The sequence below is a fragment of the Talpa europaea genome, assembly GCF_964194135.1.
Source record: "Talpa europaea genome assembly, chromosome: 3".
In the NCBI taxonomy this organism is placed as follows: Eukaryota; Metazoa; Chordata; class Mammalia; order Eulipotyphla; family Talpidae; genus Talpa; species Talpa europaea.
Window position 1 is genome coordinate 1,936,665 of NC_140069.1, and position 17,683 is coordinate 1,954,347.

Genomic DNA, 17,683 nt, shown 5'->3' on the forward strand with positions numbered 1-17,683 from the left:
CACTTTGCCTTTCGGAGAAAGACAGTTTTCCTTCCCAACCGGTGGAAAATTGTTTCAGTGGAAATGAACGGCCTGGCTGCTGCTGCTTAGCCTTCACCCAGCACATGTTCAGTGCAGAGCCCAGGTCTTTGCCTGCCAAGACCGGCCTCTGTTTTGATTTGTCTGCAGTGCCCGAGCTCTGGCCTGGGAAGCCTGAGCATTTGTGCCAGCAGAGCTGGGAGAGGGCCTGGGTCTTTCTGTGCGTGGACTGGGCCTGCCCGCCTACCCACCCACCTGCCTCTCTGGCTGCCGTGGCCATAGTCGGAGTCTGGGGAACAGCACAGGTTGTTACCTCCTTGTTTTCCCCAGTCACTGTCTGGCTTCCCTGGCAGGGCCCTGCAGCTCCCAGTAACCTAAGACGAGGCGGTGCCACCTCCGGACTGCAGGCACACCGGGGAACCCCACCCCCAGCTTCTGAGTCCTCAGCCTGGTGGCCTCAGGCACTCCCTTTGGAGCACGTTGCTTGTCCCTGCTCTTGGGGCCGAGATCATGCGTCTCTTAATGCCCTCTGTCCGTTCCTGCTAAGTCAAATTGCTCCCCAGTTCTGCGAACTGAGCCTCAGAAGTGCCTCCTGATGGCATTGCCAGCACTACCACCAGTCTTGGGTTCCCCAGGCATGCTCCTTCACCACCCCGAGACACAAGTGTCCCCAGGCCACTGTCTGGGTTCTTCCCAGGTGATCTAGCTCAAAGTCTCCCCATCCTGGGGGGCACCTTTATCCCTGGTGCCCTGGCAGGTCAGAAGAAAGGTCTGTTGGGCATGACGAGCCGCTGCATGTCCTGCGTGGTGGGTCACGGCGTGGGAGCGCCAGCTCTGCGTCCTTGTGGGTGCCACCTGGACCTGGCGCCGAGCGCCTCCACGTGAGCATACACATACCTTAGGGGAGCACATCTGTTTGTTGCTGGAGACGTCTGGCACGGTGCCAAGGAAAGTGCCGTGGTGTTTCTCCCCGCGGATGCTGGAGGACGGTGGAGTCGGTAGGCCCTGGGCTCCTGTTCCCTGGCTGGAGTCTGAGCTCTGGAGGCGTGCCCGGGCCCGGGCCTCGGAGCTGGTACACACAGCTCACTGTGGGGCCAAGTGAGGACGTAAGGACGATCGGGCGTGAAAAACCAAGACTGCATTTATTCAAGTGTCTTTTGTGTAAAAGTCGTGACTTTGAAAAAATATTTAAGCTCCGTTTCCCTTGGAGACCTGTACAAGTTGCATGGCCTGACCACAGCAAACTACAGGCATCTCGGGCGCTTGACTTCTGCGGCGGATTGAAGTGGACGTGCCAGGATGCCTTGTGAGCTCCTTACGTCTCAACCTGCTCACAGGGGAAGACGTTTCGCTTAAAATCATCATCTGGGGCAGGCATTCCAGAGAGCCCATGTCAGCACACCCGCACAGGAAGCAGGCCCTGAGGGGCGCACACCCCTGGCCCCCGCCTGGCCCTGAGGCTGCTGTGCACGGACAGCTGGGCGCACGCGTGGCCATCGGTGCCCCGAGCAGGCCAGGAGGCTGAACACATGGAAGGTGGCTCTGCTGCTGATGCGAGCTAGGCCGTGTGCTCTGCTCTGGAGTCAGACTGCGAGGGGCATGAAGCTCCTGCCCCGGCCACCTGGGCTTCCCGGGTCTGGCCATGGGCCGCTGTGCCTCCTCCTCAGTGAGCTTTCGGTGGTGCCGCTGGAGGCAGGGACACCTATGTGCAGGCCTGCCCTAGTCTAGGGGACCCTGGACCTCCAGAGCACCCTTTGAAGCCGGCTTTCCTCTCGGCCTGTGGACTGGCCTCCTGCGTCGCGCGTGAGGTGTCACTCGTGGCCTTTGGTGCCCTGACTTGTGCTTTCTGCCCCACTTGTACCGAGCCTGGCATCCCGCCCCTGCCTCCCGTCCCTCCCTGGAGACCGCTCAGCCCCGCCCCGCTCACCGGGTGGTGAAAGAATCAAACTAAACACGCAGGGGCAGCTTCTCCGAGCAGAGGGGTGCAGAAGCACCGTGCAGAGGTGCTTCGTTACCGACTCCATAGGGGGCCGTCACAGCTCTCAGCTGACGCCTATTTGGAAGATCAGTTGCTTTGGATTGTCTTTTTGCACCGAGCTGCGCTAATGTGGTCAGGGAGTGGGTGGAAATGGATTGGGCCCGCTGCCCTGCCGGACGCCGAGCCTCCTCCCTCCCAGCCTGGTGCGGAGAACCAGCAGAGGAGCAGAGGCCAGGAGAGAAGGCCAGGGAGCCCAGAAAGACTGAAGACTGGGCTGGGAGGCCTGCCAGGCCCCTGGCCCCCCGGACCCCTGCCTGCCGTGTACCTGGTCAATCCCAATAAAAGCCTGCAAAGCCACCAAGGGCTCCAGGACTCTCCACCTGTCTGCTCGATCACAGAGAACCCGCCCTGTGCCATCCGCCGCTACAGCCTGCCACGACCAGCCCGCCGGGCCGTCCCCCTGATTATTGGCGTGTGTGGATCCGCTCCCCCTGCCCAGGGGTCAGCGGTCAGGAGCCCGTGTCCCGCCTTTGCTCACAGGGCATTGGGGGCTTTTATGTCCTCCTGACGTGTCACTGAATTAGTAAGATCTGCACGTGTAAGAGGCCCATTTTCACATTGCCCTGTTATTAAATTTGCTGATGTTTGTTTGAAAACTATCAGTTTTCACGACTTAAGGGCTTTCTGTTAACAAGTGGCACACACTGCTTGGCGTGTTTGAAGTCTGAAGCCTCAACACCGAGCAGAGGGGCCCGCGCTGGCCTGGGACCAGCCTGCCGTGCGGGCACCGTGTGTCACGCCCACCGTGTGTCCCCAGACCCTGCCCTGGGCGGGTGTCCCAGCCCCCACCGGTGCTCAGCACAGGGGGGCCTGGTCGTGCACCCCTTCGTCACAGGCTCCTCATCTCTCTCCCGCTCGTCTCCCCAGCACGTTCCAGGGCCCCGCTCGCCCCTCCCTTCCCATGGGACTGCCTGGCCAGAGGGCAGAGAGCGGGTGGGACCGTCCTGGGCCTCCGCTCCTGGGGCAGGGAGCGCTTCCCACCGGGTGCGCGTGGCTCCCTCCTGTTCCTGCCAGGAAGGGGGGACAGGAGACTCGGGGGTCCCGTCCTGTGCTTGGCGCCGCGCCTCCTGGGGGCAGGGGCGTCCTCAGCGCTGCGTGCGGGCCTGGAGGGCAGTGAAAACTCACCCCCACGGGAGGAACTTGGACTCTGGCCTCCTCCCCCAGCCCACCTTCCACGACTTGCTCCCGAGTCTCCGTAGCCGCCCCGCGCTGGAGCCGTGATTTCTAGCTGCGCCGCGAGAGAGACCGCGGGTTCTTTGTGCTGCTCTGTCTTCTCCACAATTGAAATTCAACTTGAAAAAAAAAAAAAAAACCCACCAAAGCAATGCATGTCATTCATCTGCTTTAAACTCTAAAAATAGCTTCCCGTCACGCTTAGAATAGCTCTGAACCCTTTCACGCCCTTCCTCCGGCGGTGATTTTCTGCCTCTCCCCCCGCCCGCTCCGCCCTGATCCCCCGGCCTCGAGATCTGGCCATTAGCGCGTCTCCTCAGGAGCAGCCCCGAGACCATCACGCGACTGCTTGGTCTCGCGGCTCAAGTCAAATGGTCTTCCTTGAGGCCCTCCTCTGCCCCGCCGAGGCCAGCTTCTATCCCTGCTCTGCTCTCAGGAGATGCGCTTCACTGTGGAAATACATCTGCATCACAGGTGCTGTTCTCTGCCTCACGTCCTGGCCTGCCGCACCCTGCAGCCATCGCTGTGGCAACGGGCTTATGCAGGGGTGACCTGGCAGCACCTCGCCTCAGCTGGCTGAGCGCCTCGGCATTTCTGGAAAATTCTAAATGCCTGCTCAGAGCTGCAGCCTGGGGCGGGCGTGAAGCATGAGAGCACTGACCCCATGGGGGAGGCTTGACCAGCGAGTCCAGCGCCTGGCAGAGAATCCCCCCTTGCCTCGGATGCCCAGTTCTGAGGCACAGTCCCCAGGACTCCTCGGGAGACCAGTGGGGGAGCCCACCACCCGCAGGGTCCAGGGGCAGCACCCCTCCTCCGCCCTGCTCTGCTCGCTCCCTCCTACCCCCACCCCTGCACCAGCTCTTCCCTCGGGCTCTGCTTTTGGGGGACCCCAGGCCAAGTCAGTATTCTAAGCCACCTGGAAGCACTTTATATAAAGCATGCCAGGTAGAAACAACAGGACGGGGCATAACCTACCCGCAGCACAGATTTCTCGACTTTGGACATTTCGCTAAGGCGTGTTTGCCCCGATTCTTCCAGTTGAAAGGATTGGAATGTGACAGTTCTCTGTGACACTGTCCCCTCCCTGCCACTCGCGCCCGGAGTGACTGCCACCTGCCAGTGGGCGTTCTAAGCGATGTAGTGCACTCGGGGCTTTAAGCTTGAGACAACTGCGTGCCGTGCTGAGTGCACCCGTGTCCCTGCTCACCCGACTCCACCAGCACGAGGCTCCCTGCCGAGGCCCGTCGGTCTCCTCAACTGCACACTCCTCGGGGCGGCTCCAGGGGTGGCCGTGCCAGCTGCGGGGTCCGCTCTGGCCGCCATGCACTCAGGTAAAAGCAGTTCTGTGGTTTTATAAATAATGCTGCAGTGAACACCTTAGAATCCGTCCTGTGCTGAACTCACAGGAGCCGATGGAGGCTCAAGCCTCAGAGCTGGGCTGTGGGTCAGAGAGGGGGACCGTGTTCTGCGCTCCCAAGCGGCGGGGCGCACATCCCCTACTTCTTGTTGATCTACATCTTAGCCAACACCTGGTGTCGGAGCCCTTGGCGCTGTTTCCAGGGGGAGGGGAGGGGGGAGGTGTGGGAAGCAGCATGTTTGGGTTTCTCTCCATTCCTTAACTCCCAGCAGCCCTTGTCTCCGCACGGACACCACCTGACAGGGTTGAGGGGATAGTGTGGGTTTGAGGTGGATTTCCCTGGCAGTCAGTGATGTTAAGGCGCCTTTTCAGGTGCCTGTTGGCCATTTCATGTCTTCTTTTGAGAAATGTCTGTTCAAGGCCTTAGGCAGTAATTAATATTTTAACCAGGTTTTTTTTTTTTGAGTTGTCAGAGTTCCTTAGACAGCGGTTAAGTCCCATCAGACGCGCGGCCTCCAAACACCCGCGGTGCTGACCGCCCTGTGCGCCGCTGCTTTCCTTTGCTGTGCTGGAGCCTTTCCGTTCAGGACAACGCCCTCGTCTGTTATTTTTCCAGCTGCCCGTGCTTGTGGGTTCCTCCAGAATCATTGCCCAAATGTCAAAGGCTTCCCGCCTCTTTTCTTCTAGTAGTTCTGCAGTTTCAAGCCTGCCGTCCGTGCCCTTAATCCATTTTACGGTAACTTTTTATGGATGAGGGAAGAGCAGCAGGTGCATTCTTCTGCATTTGAGGATCCAGTGGGTCACCCCACTGCTGGAGAGAGTAGCCCGCCTCCCCCGTGTGCGCCTGGTCCCCTCTCTCAAGCCCACTTCACAGTGTGTGTGTCTCGTAGTGCGTGTGAGAAACCCTTCTCACTTTCAAAGTCAGCTATCCACCTGCGTTTTCTTGTGGAGGATTTTAGGTGTTGCCTTTTATGTCTAGTTATTCAGTCTATTCGGAGTTTACTTTTGTTCGTGGTGGAAGGGAGTGATAGCATTTCTGTCTGCATTAATTATTTGCGCCAACACTGTTCAGTGCACACTTCTCTCTAATCAGCACCACCATCGTGGCCACATGTCCAGCCCCCAAATGTCCAGACGTCTGTTCTGGGCTGTTCACTCATAACTTTATGGCAATTTTTGACATCGGCTTGGCAGATTCCCGCCCCCAAATCTTCCTCATCTTTGTTTTTCATGTTCGTAGCCCTCTGGTCTTACAAATAAATTTTTTGTTTGACCAAAACTAAAACTTCGTTGGGATTTTTTATTGAGTTGTATTGAGTTTACATAATACTGAGAAGAGGTGGCTCTTCAAAAATGTCATCTTCCCATCCTGGAACATAACTTTTGCATTTATTCATCTTCCTTAATATCATGCTATAAAACTTGAGCACTTTCTCCATAATTGTTTCCTCTATATCCATCGTGTTAGATTTATTCCTCGGTGCCTTGCTTTTGTAAATGTGTTTTCTTAAAAGCTGTATCTCGTGACCGACTGGGTTGGGTTGATGTGGAGGAGCAGCGCCGCCTTTGCGCGGCCTTACCCCTCTGTATTCAGCAACTTCACGGACCCGCTTTTCCTCATTATATAAAATTGTCAAAATAGTTTATTTAACATTTTCTCACCCCCCCCATCTTTCTGTCCCTCGTCCCTGCTATCAGGGTGATGTCCATGAGAGCAGAGACTCTCTCTGTGTCGCTCACCCCCATGACCGAGCGCCTGCAGCGGTGCCTGGCATAGGGCAGGTGCCCGGTTGGTGTGTGCCTGGTTAGCTGAGCTAAGCCATACTCAGGTGGGGTGGGTGCATTTTCGCCTCAAGGAGGCTCTGCACACCGTCCTCCCTGCCTGGAATGAACACCCCCCACCACCCGCAGCCTCGGCCCCTTCCCTAAACCACGATTCCCCAGATAATCATGCTGATTCCCAGAACGTTCCCCCCGCTGGGCCTTGGCCCTGCTCTCCCCACCGCGGAGGTGGCCCCTCCCAGCTGGCGCTCCTGGACTTGCCGGCACCTCAGGACTTGGAGCCAGGAACAAGCAAACCAAGGACCCGGCAAGAATCCAAAGCAAACTGTGTGTTCGCTAAGAGCATCAGTCTTTCAGCAAGTCGTCGCGTGAGGTGGCCGTGCCCAGCGGGGCGTCCCGGCGGGCAGGGCGTGAGGCTGCAGGCCCCGGGGACCGTGGCCCCCCTGGCGCCCGGCCGTGGCCCTGCTGCGTCCCGAGTGAAGACCGCGTGTTTGAACCTCCTCTGCTTGTAACCATCACTTGGGTTTTCCTCTGCAGATAATGACTTTCGCGTTTCCTTTTCTGATGACAGGTTTGCTGTGATGGAGGCTCTCACGACGCTTTGACAGGGGCGGATTAGGCATCCGCCCCGGGGAGCCCGCTTCTCTGTGCGCCGCCGAGTGAAGAGGCGCTTGTAGGCAGCTGTCAGTGTTAATGAATATTTTCCGAGTGCTTAAACGTCGGGGGGGGGGGCACCCACAGGGAGCCCAGACTTGGGCGGCGGCTGAGCACTGGGGGACGAGGAATAGGTTCCTTTGATGCGCCTACCCGAGGGGGTGGGTGGGTGGGTGCTGCACATGCGCCTCTGGCCTTTGGGGATGGCTGTGTTTGTGTACATGTGTGCACACACGTGCGAGCCCCCTGGCGAGTGATGGGACCCTGCACCCCGAGTCCTTCTCTGGGAGGATGGGACGGGCAGCACAGGGAGTATGGTTCTCCCCTCCTGAGCCTCGTCTCCCTGCCCACCCCAGCGGGGCTTGAAAGGCCTGGTGATGACGATCAGGGCAGGTGCCGCTGCCCTGGGCCTCCGCCCCCCCCCTCAGAGCCCGCAGAGCCTGGCCTCACGCTGCAGGAAACACAGACTTCAGGCCCCCTGTGGAGGGCTGTGTTTTGAAGTCACACTGGGCTGTCAGTGGCCCAGGGGCCAGCCTGAGCCCCTTCCTCCTGCACTGGCATCTCCTGCTTCTGGGGGCGGATAGCGGTCCGGGCGGACCCATCCCTGTTCCCCTACCTGTTCTCCAGGTCAGGCCTGTGGCTGCGGTGAGCTGTGGCACCACAGCACCCGCTGGGACCCTGGGGCGGGGCACTGAGCTGGCTTTGGGCCCGTGCTGGGCTATGAGGGACCCACGCAGCGGCGTGAGGACGGGCAGTGTTGGCTGCGTAGCTGGGGAGCCCGCTGGGCAGCGGGGGATGGTGGGGCTGCCTCGGTGGCTCACAGCTCATCCTCTCCTGACTCCTCCCGGCTCCCATGCCGCAGCCACTCTTGTGACGTGTGCTGGTCATCTCTGAGCAGCGGCTGTGCGCTTCCTGGCGTCCTGCTCATCTCCAGGGAGGGGCGGCGCGGCTGACACCTTCTCCCCTCCAGGCCTGTCGTCGTGGGACAGAAGGTCCCAGACCCTGTCCTCCTGGCTGAGCCGTGCTGCCCCCCCCCGCCCACCCCCTTGGTCCTGCCCGAGGGTGCATCCTTGGGTGGTGACCGGGTGCTCCGAGGACCAGAGCACCAGCCCTTAAGTGGTACAGCCCGTGGGCAGTATGGGCTCACAGGGGCCTCCTGGGGTGCCCCGTGGCAGCGCCACCATGAGCTGGGGTCCTTCCTTTCTCCTCGTGTGGTAGGGAGAACCGGGAAGTGTTTCCACGTATGGGTCCCTCTCCCGGCAACACGCTTGCCCGTGACTGTTGCAGCCCCCACGGCTGTGCCTGACACCCCATGCTCTGCCTATAGAAACCCGGGAACTCTTGCCAGTGGCTCGTGACTCTTGGAATGGGGTGAGTGCCGTGCTCCTCACCCTTGTCAGCTGGCTGAGCCGTTCGTGCTTGAGGCTAGGAGGGCTTGTGCCCCTGCTCCGTCGCCGGCCTCCTTGGCTGGGGTGAGCTGACCTTCTTGTCTCTTCCGCAGCACCCGGCAGTGCCACCTGCTGCTGGACGTCTTCAACTCCACGGACCACGAGCTGGCGGTGACTGCCCGGAGTGATGAGGAGCTGATCCTGCACCCCAGCGAGTGCCAGCGGTAAGTGCCTACCCTGTGCCACCTTGCCGTCCTCAGCGTCCCCTGGGGAGACCCTCACTGTGCCCCCAGACCTCGTCCCTGCCGAGGTGTCACAGCACAGTTCTAGGCTGTGCAAAAATCAGATGTGGTTTCAAATTGAAGCCAAGGGTAGGGTGAGGCAGAGCTGGGCGGGCGCATCTCGGGGCAGCCCACTGAGCCATGGGGACCCCTGGGCCGCCCTTTCACTGCGCAGCCCTCAAGGAACCTGCGCCTGGGGGTGCTGGGGGTTGATGTGGGGGCAGCAGAGCCCATGGAAAGCAAGGTGGGACAGCCTGGGCTTGGGAAGGGTGCAGTGTGGCCCAAGCCCAGGTCCCAGGCCTGGGGAGTGAGACTGACGGGGAGGCCAGGCTTGGGGGTGCCCCCAGGGGTGGAGCTTGGAGACCTTGGGAGAGGCCTCTGTGGTAGTGGCCCCTCCTGCCCTGTGGCCTCTCCCGGCCAGTCCTGGACTCCACGCCCAGCTTGGGTTCACGGTGCACCTGTGGCCCGGAAGGGGGGTTTCTAGGCGATGTCACGTTGTGCCCCTGTCTGGGCACTGTGGGGGCGCCCCTTCCAGTCCGTTGTGCTTCACTGTGGGTCAGTGCTGCAGCGGCAGGGATGCCAACTCGGGGGGCGCTGTAGCCAGCGAGGGACGTGGGCAGCAGCCGTGGCTCCCGCCGGCTCTGGGCGCCGTGATGGGGCAGCAGGGGTGGGTGGAGGCTGTGGGGCGCACTAGGAGGTGAAGCAGGTCTAGGAGGCTGCCGTGGCAGCGTCTCCCATCGAGGGTGTTTGCTGGAAATCCTCTCGAGTTCGTTGAAAATTTTTCATAGAATAAGGTTGAAAAAAATAAGCTGATGAAAAAAATAGCTAAGCCTCCCCATCCCCCCCTCCCTAGGAACGGTCCCTGGCGCCTCCGGCGTTGTTCACACTCACACCGTGTCTTACTCCTTGTGTGGTGTTTATTTACGTCCACGGCCATTATTTTTCGAGTTTTTTTTTGAAATAACATAGCCGGCTCCTCGTCACGTATGTCTTTTTATAACCGTCTTCAGGGCTAAAGATAAGCTCCGCGCTTTCTTCTCGGTGCTGCTTATACTGCAGTGCTTGACGGCCCCACTTACCCCTCTCCACGCTGCTCCTCCAGCGGCGGTCGGTTCCCTGGCTGTGTTAATGACGCCCGTGCGGAGTCTGGCCTTGGAGCCCCGAGGGACGTGTGGGGGCTGGTCCTGGCTCCTGCAGGCCCCGTGGCCTGGGGCACGGACGCCTTTCTCTGAGCAGAGCGCAGACACTCACCAGATCTCCTTGTCCCGGCCCCTGCAGAGGGCCTGCCCTGGGGTGGGGGCGGGCATGGGGTGACAGGTCTCCCCAGGTGCCTCCTGGGGTCTAAGCTCTGGCAGCTTCCTGGCCAGGGCGAGTCCCCGGAGTCGTGTCCGTCTCACCTTTCTCTGCCCTTGTCTTTCTTGTCTTGATGTTTTGCTGTAGCCTGAGATCCCAAAGGATAAATAAACATGAGTCTGGTCTTCCTGTGACACCAGGAGAGAGCGAGTTTTGGAAAAAAGTCTCAATTGCCAGCTTGTTGTGAACCCGGCTCATGCTCAGCAGCGAGGCTGAGCAAAGTTCCCAGCCCCGTCGGCAAATGATCCCAGTCTAGCCCTGTGTCTCAGGCTGCCTCCTTGCTCAGCTTAAGTTGCTTAAATTCTCATTTCTCAGTGCTCCTAACTCACGCATTCTTTATTCATTCATAAAATATTCATTCAGCAGATATTGATACCTGGAGAGCTTGCTGTGTCCCCTGAGTGAGGCTCCAGGGGGGCTCAGGGGCGCGGACGAGGGCCTCTCCTGGGTGGGTGGGTGGTGGCAGCTGAGTGGCGAGTGTCCTGCAGCTGGGGTGGCCCTGCCCCTCCTGTCCCCAGCTGGGGGTCCAGTGACCCGCCATCCTGCAGCCCCCCGGTGGCTCTCTCGGAGCCTAATGTAGTGGGTGCACAGGGCGCCTTTCCAGACCCGCCTCTTCCGCTCGGTCCAGCACCTGGAGAGCCCCTGTGTCTTTGGGGGTGGGAGCCCCTTGTCATTCTGAGTAATGTTCCAGAGACTGGGGCATGGACTTGTTTTTCCTGGCACCTGCTGAGGGGCAGCCTGGGGGCTTCCGCGTTCTGCAGTTAGAATTCTCTCTTTGTTCAGGTTGTCGCGTGGACTTAAGTTTTCAGCTCCTTTCGGTAAACACCGAGCAGTGCCGTGGCTGGATTGCGGGTCAGGAGGGTGCGTACGTCGTAAGAATCCCTGTGCGTGTTGAAAGCACAGCCCTGTGCACCCTGCTTTGCCGCTTTCAGCAGACTCTTCCAGTTGTTCCGTAGGAGAAAAAGGCAAATGAAAATGCTAAGACAACTCGACACGGTGCTGTCGGGGCCGGGCCCCGCCGTCGAGACCTGCCGCCTCTTTCTGGCGCTCTCGCCTGCCCGGGCGGCCTGATGCCTTCTTCAGCCTTGAAGACCCAAATCATCCCCCAGGAACCCTCTGGGCTCCCCTCATGACCTAGAAACGCCCAGGTTAGGACAGGGCGCAGGCGCGGTCTCTTGTGTCCAGCTCCCTGTGGCCAGAGGCCCTTGTCTCACCTGCCCGTGGACCATACCCCTAAGTGTGAAGTTCTGTATTCTTTAAACAGTGGGACCACTGTTTCCCCGTGTCCACCTTCCCAGCCCCCGGAGGCAGCGGGGTCCGGAGGGGGCACTTGGTTGGAGAAGGTGCCCAGCACTGTGGCAGCAGGAGACAGTGGGTGGCGGTGGCAGTGGGTGGCAGCGGGTGGTAGCAGTACTCGACCCGTCACGGTTGCCGCTCTGCGTGCTGCTGACCGGTGGTGGTCCGCTGGGCCCCTCCTCTGTGGGGAGGCAACCGTGGGCGGCGGGCTGCGTCCGTGTGCCTCACTCTTGTGCTCTGCCGGCTCGCCTCCTGCGTGCTGCTGGACGCCGCCGGTGTCCACTGGCTGCTCACAGGCTCCTGTTGGGGCGCCGCCCCCTCCCTCCCTTCCCTCTGTGTCCCTGTGTGGCCTCTGCTGGCCCCATCCCTGCTGCTGGGCCCGGGCCCCGGCGCTGCTCTGCCTCCTCCAGCCGCCCAGGAATGGGCTTTCTCGTCCTCTCTGAAACAGCCCATTAGCCCTCCAAAAATAGCACGTCCCTTTTTGAAAATAAGAAAACATACGCGGAAAATGATGTTCTAATTTAGGCTTAGCCCCACCCCCGGGATAATGCGCTACCTCCACGCGGTCCGTCTCCGCGTCTCGGCCACTTTACACGAAATTGGGATCATTTGGGATTGTCTGGGCGCCCGCCTTCCCCCACCGTAATGGCCGTGTATGTCCGTCAGGAGCGCGCGTCCATGGCCTCACCCATCAGGAGCATGGCCTGCTGCGGCAGTGACCCGCCCCTGCAGCGCCATCCCCAGAACCCCTGAGCCACCCCCAAGCGGCCCACGCAGGGGTCACTCGGCCGCATGCCAGACGCCCTGGCTTCCTCATTGGCCTGGGGGCTCCTCTCCTCCTTTGGGGCACTGAGTTCAGCCCAGGGCCGCACCCCAGCTCTGTCCCGGCATCGTCATGCCTTTGCAGGGACAGGTCTGCCTCCCCACTCGCCCCCTCTCCCCAGGGCCGCCCCTGCCGAGGTCCTGGACAGCAGGGACCCAGCTGCCCGGGGCCAGCCACGCAGGCCGGCAGCCGGCGCACAGAGCCGTTCGTCGGTGGGCGAGCAGCCGCAGGCCCCCTCTTTTCTTTTTTAATTGCGCTTGTTCTCAGAAATGAACTCTGCTCCGCGTAACCTCTCCGTAGGCCCGTGACCGTGTCAGCGGAGGATGGAGACGTGGATAGAAGCCGATCATCTCATGAAGTCCTGGCCCTGGCCATCCTCGCCTGGCCCACTGCCCGCCTGCCGCGGGCCCTGTGCTCTCTGGTGGGTGGGAGGCACCCCCTCCCCACACCGGCTGGCCCGCCGGGGGTCAGGCTGAGGTCCTGCTCTGTCGCGTGCTGGTGCAGACTGTGGGGCTGGCCCCCATACTCCTGTCCCACCGCAGGGCCATCAGCCAACCCTGCCCCCTGGTACCTGGAGGGGAGGAGACATGGCGTACCCCACTGTGGGCCTGCAAGCCCTGGCCCAGCATGGCCGTGCGCGAGCCCCGAGGTGGCCTGTCCCCGACGGCTGCCCTGAGCAGGGCCTGGCACGTCCCTCTGCTGAAGGCTCAGGCTGCCCCCAGGGCCCCATCGGGCTGTGCCTCCTCCCTTCCAGGTCCAAGCCGCCAGCCCTGGCGTCGCCCCCCGACACCCTCAGCCTTTTTCACTTTGTGTCACGCTGCAGGGACAGCGCTGCAGACGCTGGCAGGTTCCCCATGAGTAAGGGGAGTGTGGAGGCACAAATCTGCCCGAGTTCTGGTTTCTAGTTGGATGTGTGGCAGAGCAGCTCTTAATTTTTGACGCTTTCTCTGACAGGCCATCATCACCTGTGCAGAGGGATGAATCAGTCATGTTTTCAGAGTGAAACAGGCTTAATTTCTCACAGTCCATTCCTGTCTCCTTCCTTCTCTCCCACGGGGACGCGCAGCCCTCGGTGACCCAGTGATAGGACGTGATGGCCGGCCAGGGCCCTGGCCCTGTCAAGACGGGCGGACATACTGTTGGGGCCTGCATGCGTCCCCTGGGCTGCCTGTGCCACCTCAGGACATGTGTGGTCATGCAGCCAGGTCCACCTCACGCCCACGGCCCTGAGCAGACAAGCAGCATGCGGAGAAGGGGACTTCCCGACCACTGAGAGGCTCGGCTCAGAGCTCCGCACAACTCTGGGGGGATGCTGGGGCCTGTGTCTGCTTGACTGTAGGGGAGCGGCCTGGTCCCCTTTCAGCTGCAAGATTTCACACGCTGTGGGTGGGGCTCCGGGCAGCCTCATGTTAGAGGTGCCGGTGAGACAGCGTCCATCCTCTGGCTGGGGTCCAAGCCACGCGATTCCATTGGCGAACCCCGCCTTTGGAGGCTGTTCTTGCGTGTGCCTGCCTGCTCGGAGCCTCCCCGTGATGTGGGTGTCTGGCTCCCAGCTTCCATGGTGGCGGGCGCTCAGTGGCGGACGCTCAGCGGTGGCCCCCTGCTGGGACTGCCCCATGTCAGCCTTTGGGGAGTGAACTCCAACCCGCGAGGTGACATCTGCCCTGCAGAGCTAGCTGGGGTTGGCACACCCTCCAAGCTCCTGCCCGCAGGGGAGGGTCAGCGTGAAGCTTTGGTGCCCATGGGCCATGTCTGCAAGTGTTCGTCCTGCCAGCCTCTGTTATCAAGTAAAGGGGAGTTGGGGGGCAACACCAGGTTGCCAATGATGTAACTCCTGTCTGTCCTGCTTGAGCCCATGGCACAGCCCCCTGTGGCCTCCTTTGCGCCCCCTCCTTTCAGCCCCTGCTGGTCATGTTCCGGTTCCGACCCCACTCACTATGGTCTGTGGAAAAGGAGATCTCTTTGCTTAATAAGTTCCCTTCATCGTGGGGCCAAGCCTGGAATTGCTCCTGGGTATTTGACAGGTCTGGGAGGATTGAAGTTGTCTTTGCGTATTGATCTCGTCACTGTTACCTGCCTGTCCTTGCAGCGTCCGGCTGGAGCAGGAGACATCAGCAGCTCGCCTGTCTGCTCAGACGCCCGCGCGCAGTGCTGCCTCGAATGCAAAGCAGGCCCTCCCTTCCAGAGCTTTGATCCACCCATTCACTGCCTTGTTCTCATTTTGCTCCGAGCCTCCCGCTGCCACCTACCCAGTGAGCTCTGCCAGGGAGGGCTCCCTTCGGAGGCAGTCAGCTGTTCCCGCCACTGTCACCTCCCACGTCACAGCAGGTGCTCCTGCCCCCGCCCCAAGGGCACCCCCTCACCCAGCCCAGTCAGAATGGGGGCGAGTGTGTATTCAGCAGGCTCAGGCAGTGGGGTGTGTCCCTCGCGAGTCTCAGCCCTTCTCATAGCATCTCCACGTCCAGGCGACCCTTGGACGAGCCCAGTGGTCACTCCAGTCCAGCCCGTGCTGGGCTGCCCTTGAGGCTAAGGACTTCCTGCGCATCGCCCTGGGCGCAGAGACGCCGGAACCCGCTCGTCATTCCCACGGCTTCTGTGTGTTGAGTCCTGCAACCCAGCTGGGGAGCCCCCACCTCTGACCTGCACAGAGTCCCCACTACATGCACCCGCCTCATGGAGGGCGAGACGGAGTCTGAAGCATGTGAGGCAGGGGAGGCTGGGCCGCACAGTCCCAGCCCCTCTGGTGCGTGGTCCATGCTCGGACACCAGAGGAGGCCGCACAGCCTGGCTGCGAGGCTCTAGGCGGTGCTCTGCTGCTCCACCGGCAGGGTGGTGCCGCTCGGTCCTCCGCCCTGGGGGGCTGTGGCAGGAGCCAGCGCTGTCTGCTCAGCCCGCCGCCCCAGTCCCTAACCCTCATCCCAGAAGTGGGAGCTTGGAGTTGACATGCTTATTTTTGAAGCAAGAAAGGGCCTTAGAGGCCAGATGACTTCCCTGGATGGCAGGCGCCTCAGGGGAGCTGGGATGTGCCGGCAGGCTCCCGCCTCCCTCCGCTGCGGGAGCTCCTGTCTGGACAAGGGACAGGCTCCCCGCCCCCTTCCCCCCAGGCGGGGCACAGCCCTTTGGGCATGTGGGGGGGAAATCTGACTTAGCTGTTTCTGTCATGTTCCCCATTTAACTCGGGAAGCGTGAGGTTTAACTGGGAATCGATGGAATGTGTAATCGGATGTAATAGCACCTTTTTACTAATGGCGGCCGATTTAGTACAATTGAGACATTTTGTTGACAAAATGGGAGTGTTTCTCTGCTTTAAAACCCGTCAGCTCTGCCAGGAGGGTCCCGCTGGGGAGGTGACGTCTCAGCCGCACGCAGGCTCTGGGTCCTCTCAGTCTGGCCGCCCTTTCCTGCAGCACTTGCCGTGTGCCGGGCACTGTCCAGAGGCCAGGGCTGGCAGGCCACGCGCTGCTCATCAGAGGACTCGGTCACGTGGGGAGGAGGCGGCTCGCCGTGCTGAGCTTCTCGACGTCTGCTGCAGCACTGAGGGGTGAGACAGAGCGGGCACGAGGTGGCGCCGGCAGGTGAAGGTGAGGCAGAAGAGCGGGGTGCCGGTGAGGGGAAGGGGTGCTGGTGAGGCAGAAGAGCGAGGCAGGGTGCCGGCGAGGTGAAGTGAGTGCCGCAGGAGGCGGCTCATGAAGGGTGGCAGCTCCTCGGCTGGACGGGGGTGTCCACGCAGGCCTGTCCTTGAGGGGAGGCGGTCAGTGCCAGCTGGTGCTGCTGTGTTGCTGACGGCGCTAGTGTGGTCCTGTGAGAGCTTCCTCAGAATAGCTGAGTTTTAAATAACGAGGTGGAGTTCAGGCGTGAAGGCCTTGCGTAAGGAGGCCCCGGAGTTCAGGTCTTTCTGGGACCACCACTCCCCTCATGAGGGCCTGCGGGCCCGGCCGCTCCAGCCTGTCCCACCTAAACTCAGCCCTTCGGCCAGTGCCAGCCTCCAACACAGAGCTGAGGCCCACCCTGACTTTGAGGTGCCAGTGGGAAGGTCGAGTAGTTATCGCGACAGCATGGAGGGGCCTGGCCTTGCCGCTGGCTTTCGTACTGGGGACGCACAGGTCAGCGACACGTGTGGGAGGGCCCCCAGGACACTCTCCAGAGTCCCAGCCTGAAGGCTGCACCTGCCAGAGAGCATGGTCCGGCAGCGGGGACCCGGCACGGCTGGGCTCTCCCTGGGACGGGGGCGTCCTGGGGTGTGAGAGTCTTTGTGTCGGTGGACACGGGCCCCTGACCCCTGGCGCTTCGGCCAAGCCCACGTCCTGGTCTGCGGGATGCAGAGCCGGGCAGTGATGACATTCATCATGGGGATGGGGGAAGCCGAGCTCACTGTGTCCTGGCGGAGGAAGGCCAGGGCAGCAGCACCCCCTCGCATGGCGCGCTGGCCTGGGCCCGCCCCTCCTGAGAACCCTCTGCCCTGCCAGGCAAGGCCCCTCACCCCAAGGTGGGTTGGAGCAGCGTGGGCCGGGAAGGTGGGACGTTGGTGTCGCACAGGAAGACAAAGGCAGACGCTGCCGGCCGGTGTCCGGGGCTCAGCCCCACCTCCTGGGAACGGTGTAGTCGCGGGGGGTGTTACTTCCGAGCCGGCGACCGGGCGCTGTCGTCCCTCTGCGCCGTCCAGCCTTTGCATCGCCTTTGAGGCCTCCGCTGTCCTTGGCCCCAGCACCCTGGGGTCGGCTACCCGCTGACCCATCTGTGGCTGTTCCACAAAAGCTATTTCGGGGTTCTTCAACTCTGTCGGCGCCTTTGCTTCTGATTAGCTCGATGCGGGAGCTGCCGCGGTCTGTCTTAAATCCAGATGTCAAAAATACTTGCGCGCATCCCTCTCGCCTGCCTTCTTTAGCAGCACGCGCGGGCCAGGCCGCCCGAGATGTTCCAGTTCTTTATTCGCTGCCTCTTCATCTCCCTGGGCCTGGGCTCACATGCGGCGTCTGATGCTGCCGGGGGGCCGCTGGGGGCTCCGGGTCATGGCTCCCGCCTTCGCCTCCCTGCGGTGCCGTGGGGGGCCCAGGGCTGGAGGAGGAAGGTCGCCCCTGGTTTTGGAGGCTTGGGCCCAGCCGTGGCTCTGGCTTTTCCTAGGCCTCGGGTGTCTCCGTGTTGGGGGAGCAGCCCTGGTGTGCCCTGGCCGCCCCCCGCCCCAGCTCCTGGAAGGCCGGCCAGCCTCATCCTTGCTGAGCCTGCTCCCTCGCGTGCTGGGGCACAGGGAGGACTGCGTGTGGCTCCGTGCGGTGTGCATTCCGGTCGTCACAGCACTGAAGAAGGTGCCCCGACAGTGGGTCCCCCAGGCCCCGCCCCTCTGACACCCCTCTCCTGCAGTGTTTCCGATTTCCTCTCCTCAGAGCTTGCCAGGAGCACGTGCGCTCGCGGGGCCCCGGCCAGCTGCGAGCAGTGAGGGGCAGGTGGCACCCGAGGAGGCTCGAGCACCTTCGTGTCTGGTCCCTGCTCACCTCTCGGCTTTGTCCCTTCCCAGCCCCCTCC

The 17,683-nt window shown here is 61.6% G+C and overlaps 1 protein-coding gene across 6 annotated transcripts in view; it reads left to right on the top strand.

Moving 5' to 3' along the window:
- Positions 1-17,683, top strand: part of TRAPPC9 (trafficking protein particle complex subunit 9) — a gene marked incomplete at its 5' end in the record, with an annotated part of 197,730 nt that overhangs the window by 132,828 nt on the left and 47,219 nt on the right. For 5 of the 6 annotated variants that reach the window (XM_084230212.1, XM_084230215.1, XM_084230213.1 and 2 more), the window contains one exon: positions 8,524-8,634. The exons of the other annotated variant lie outside the window; for it this stretch is intronic. In XM_084230212.1, coding sequence (XP_084086338.1) covers positions 8,524-8,634 — 111 coding nt within the window. The remainder of the gene's footprint in view (positions 1-8,523; positions 8,635-17,683) is intronic. 6 annotated transcript variants of the gene reach the window in all.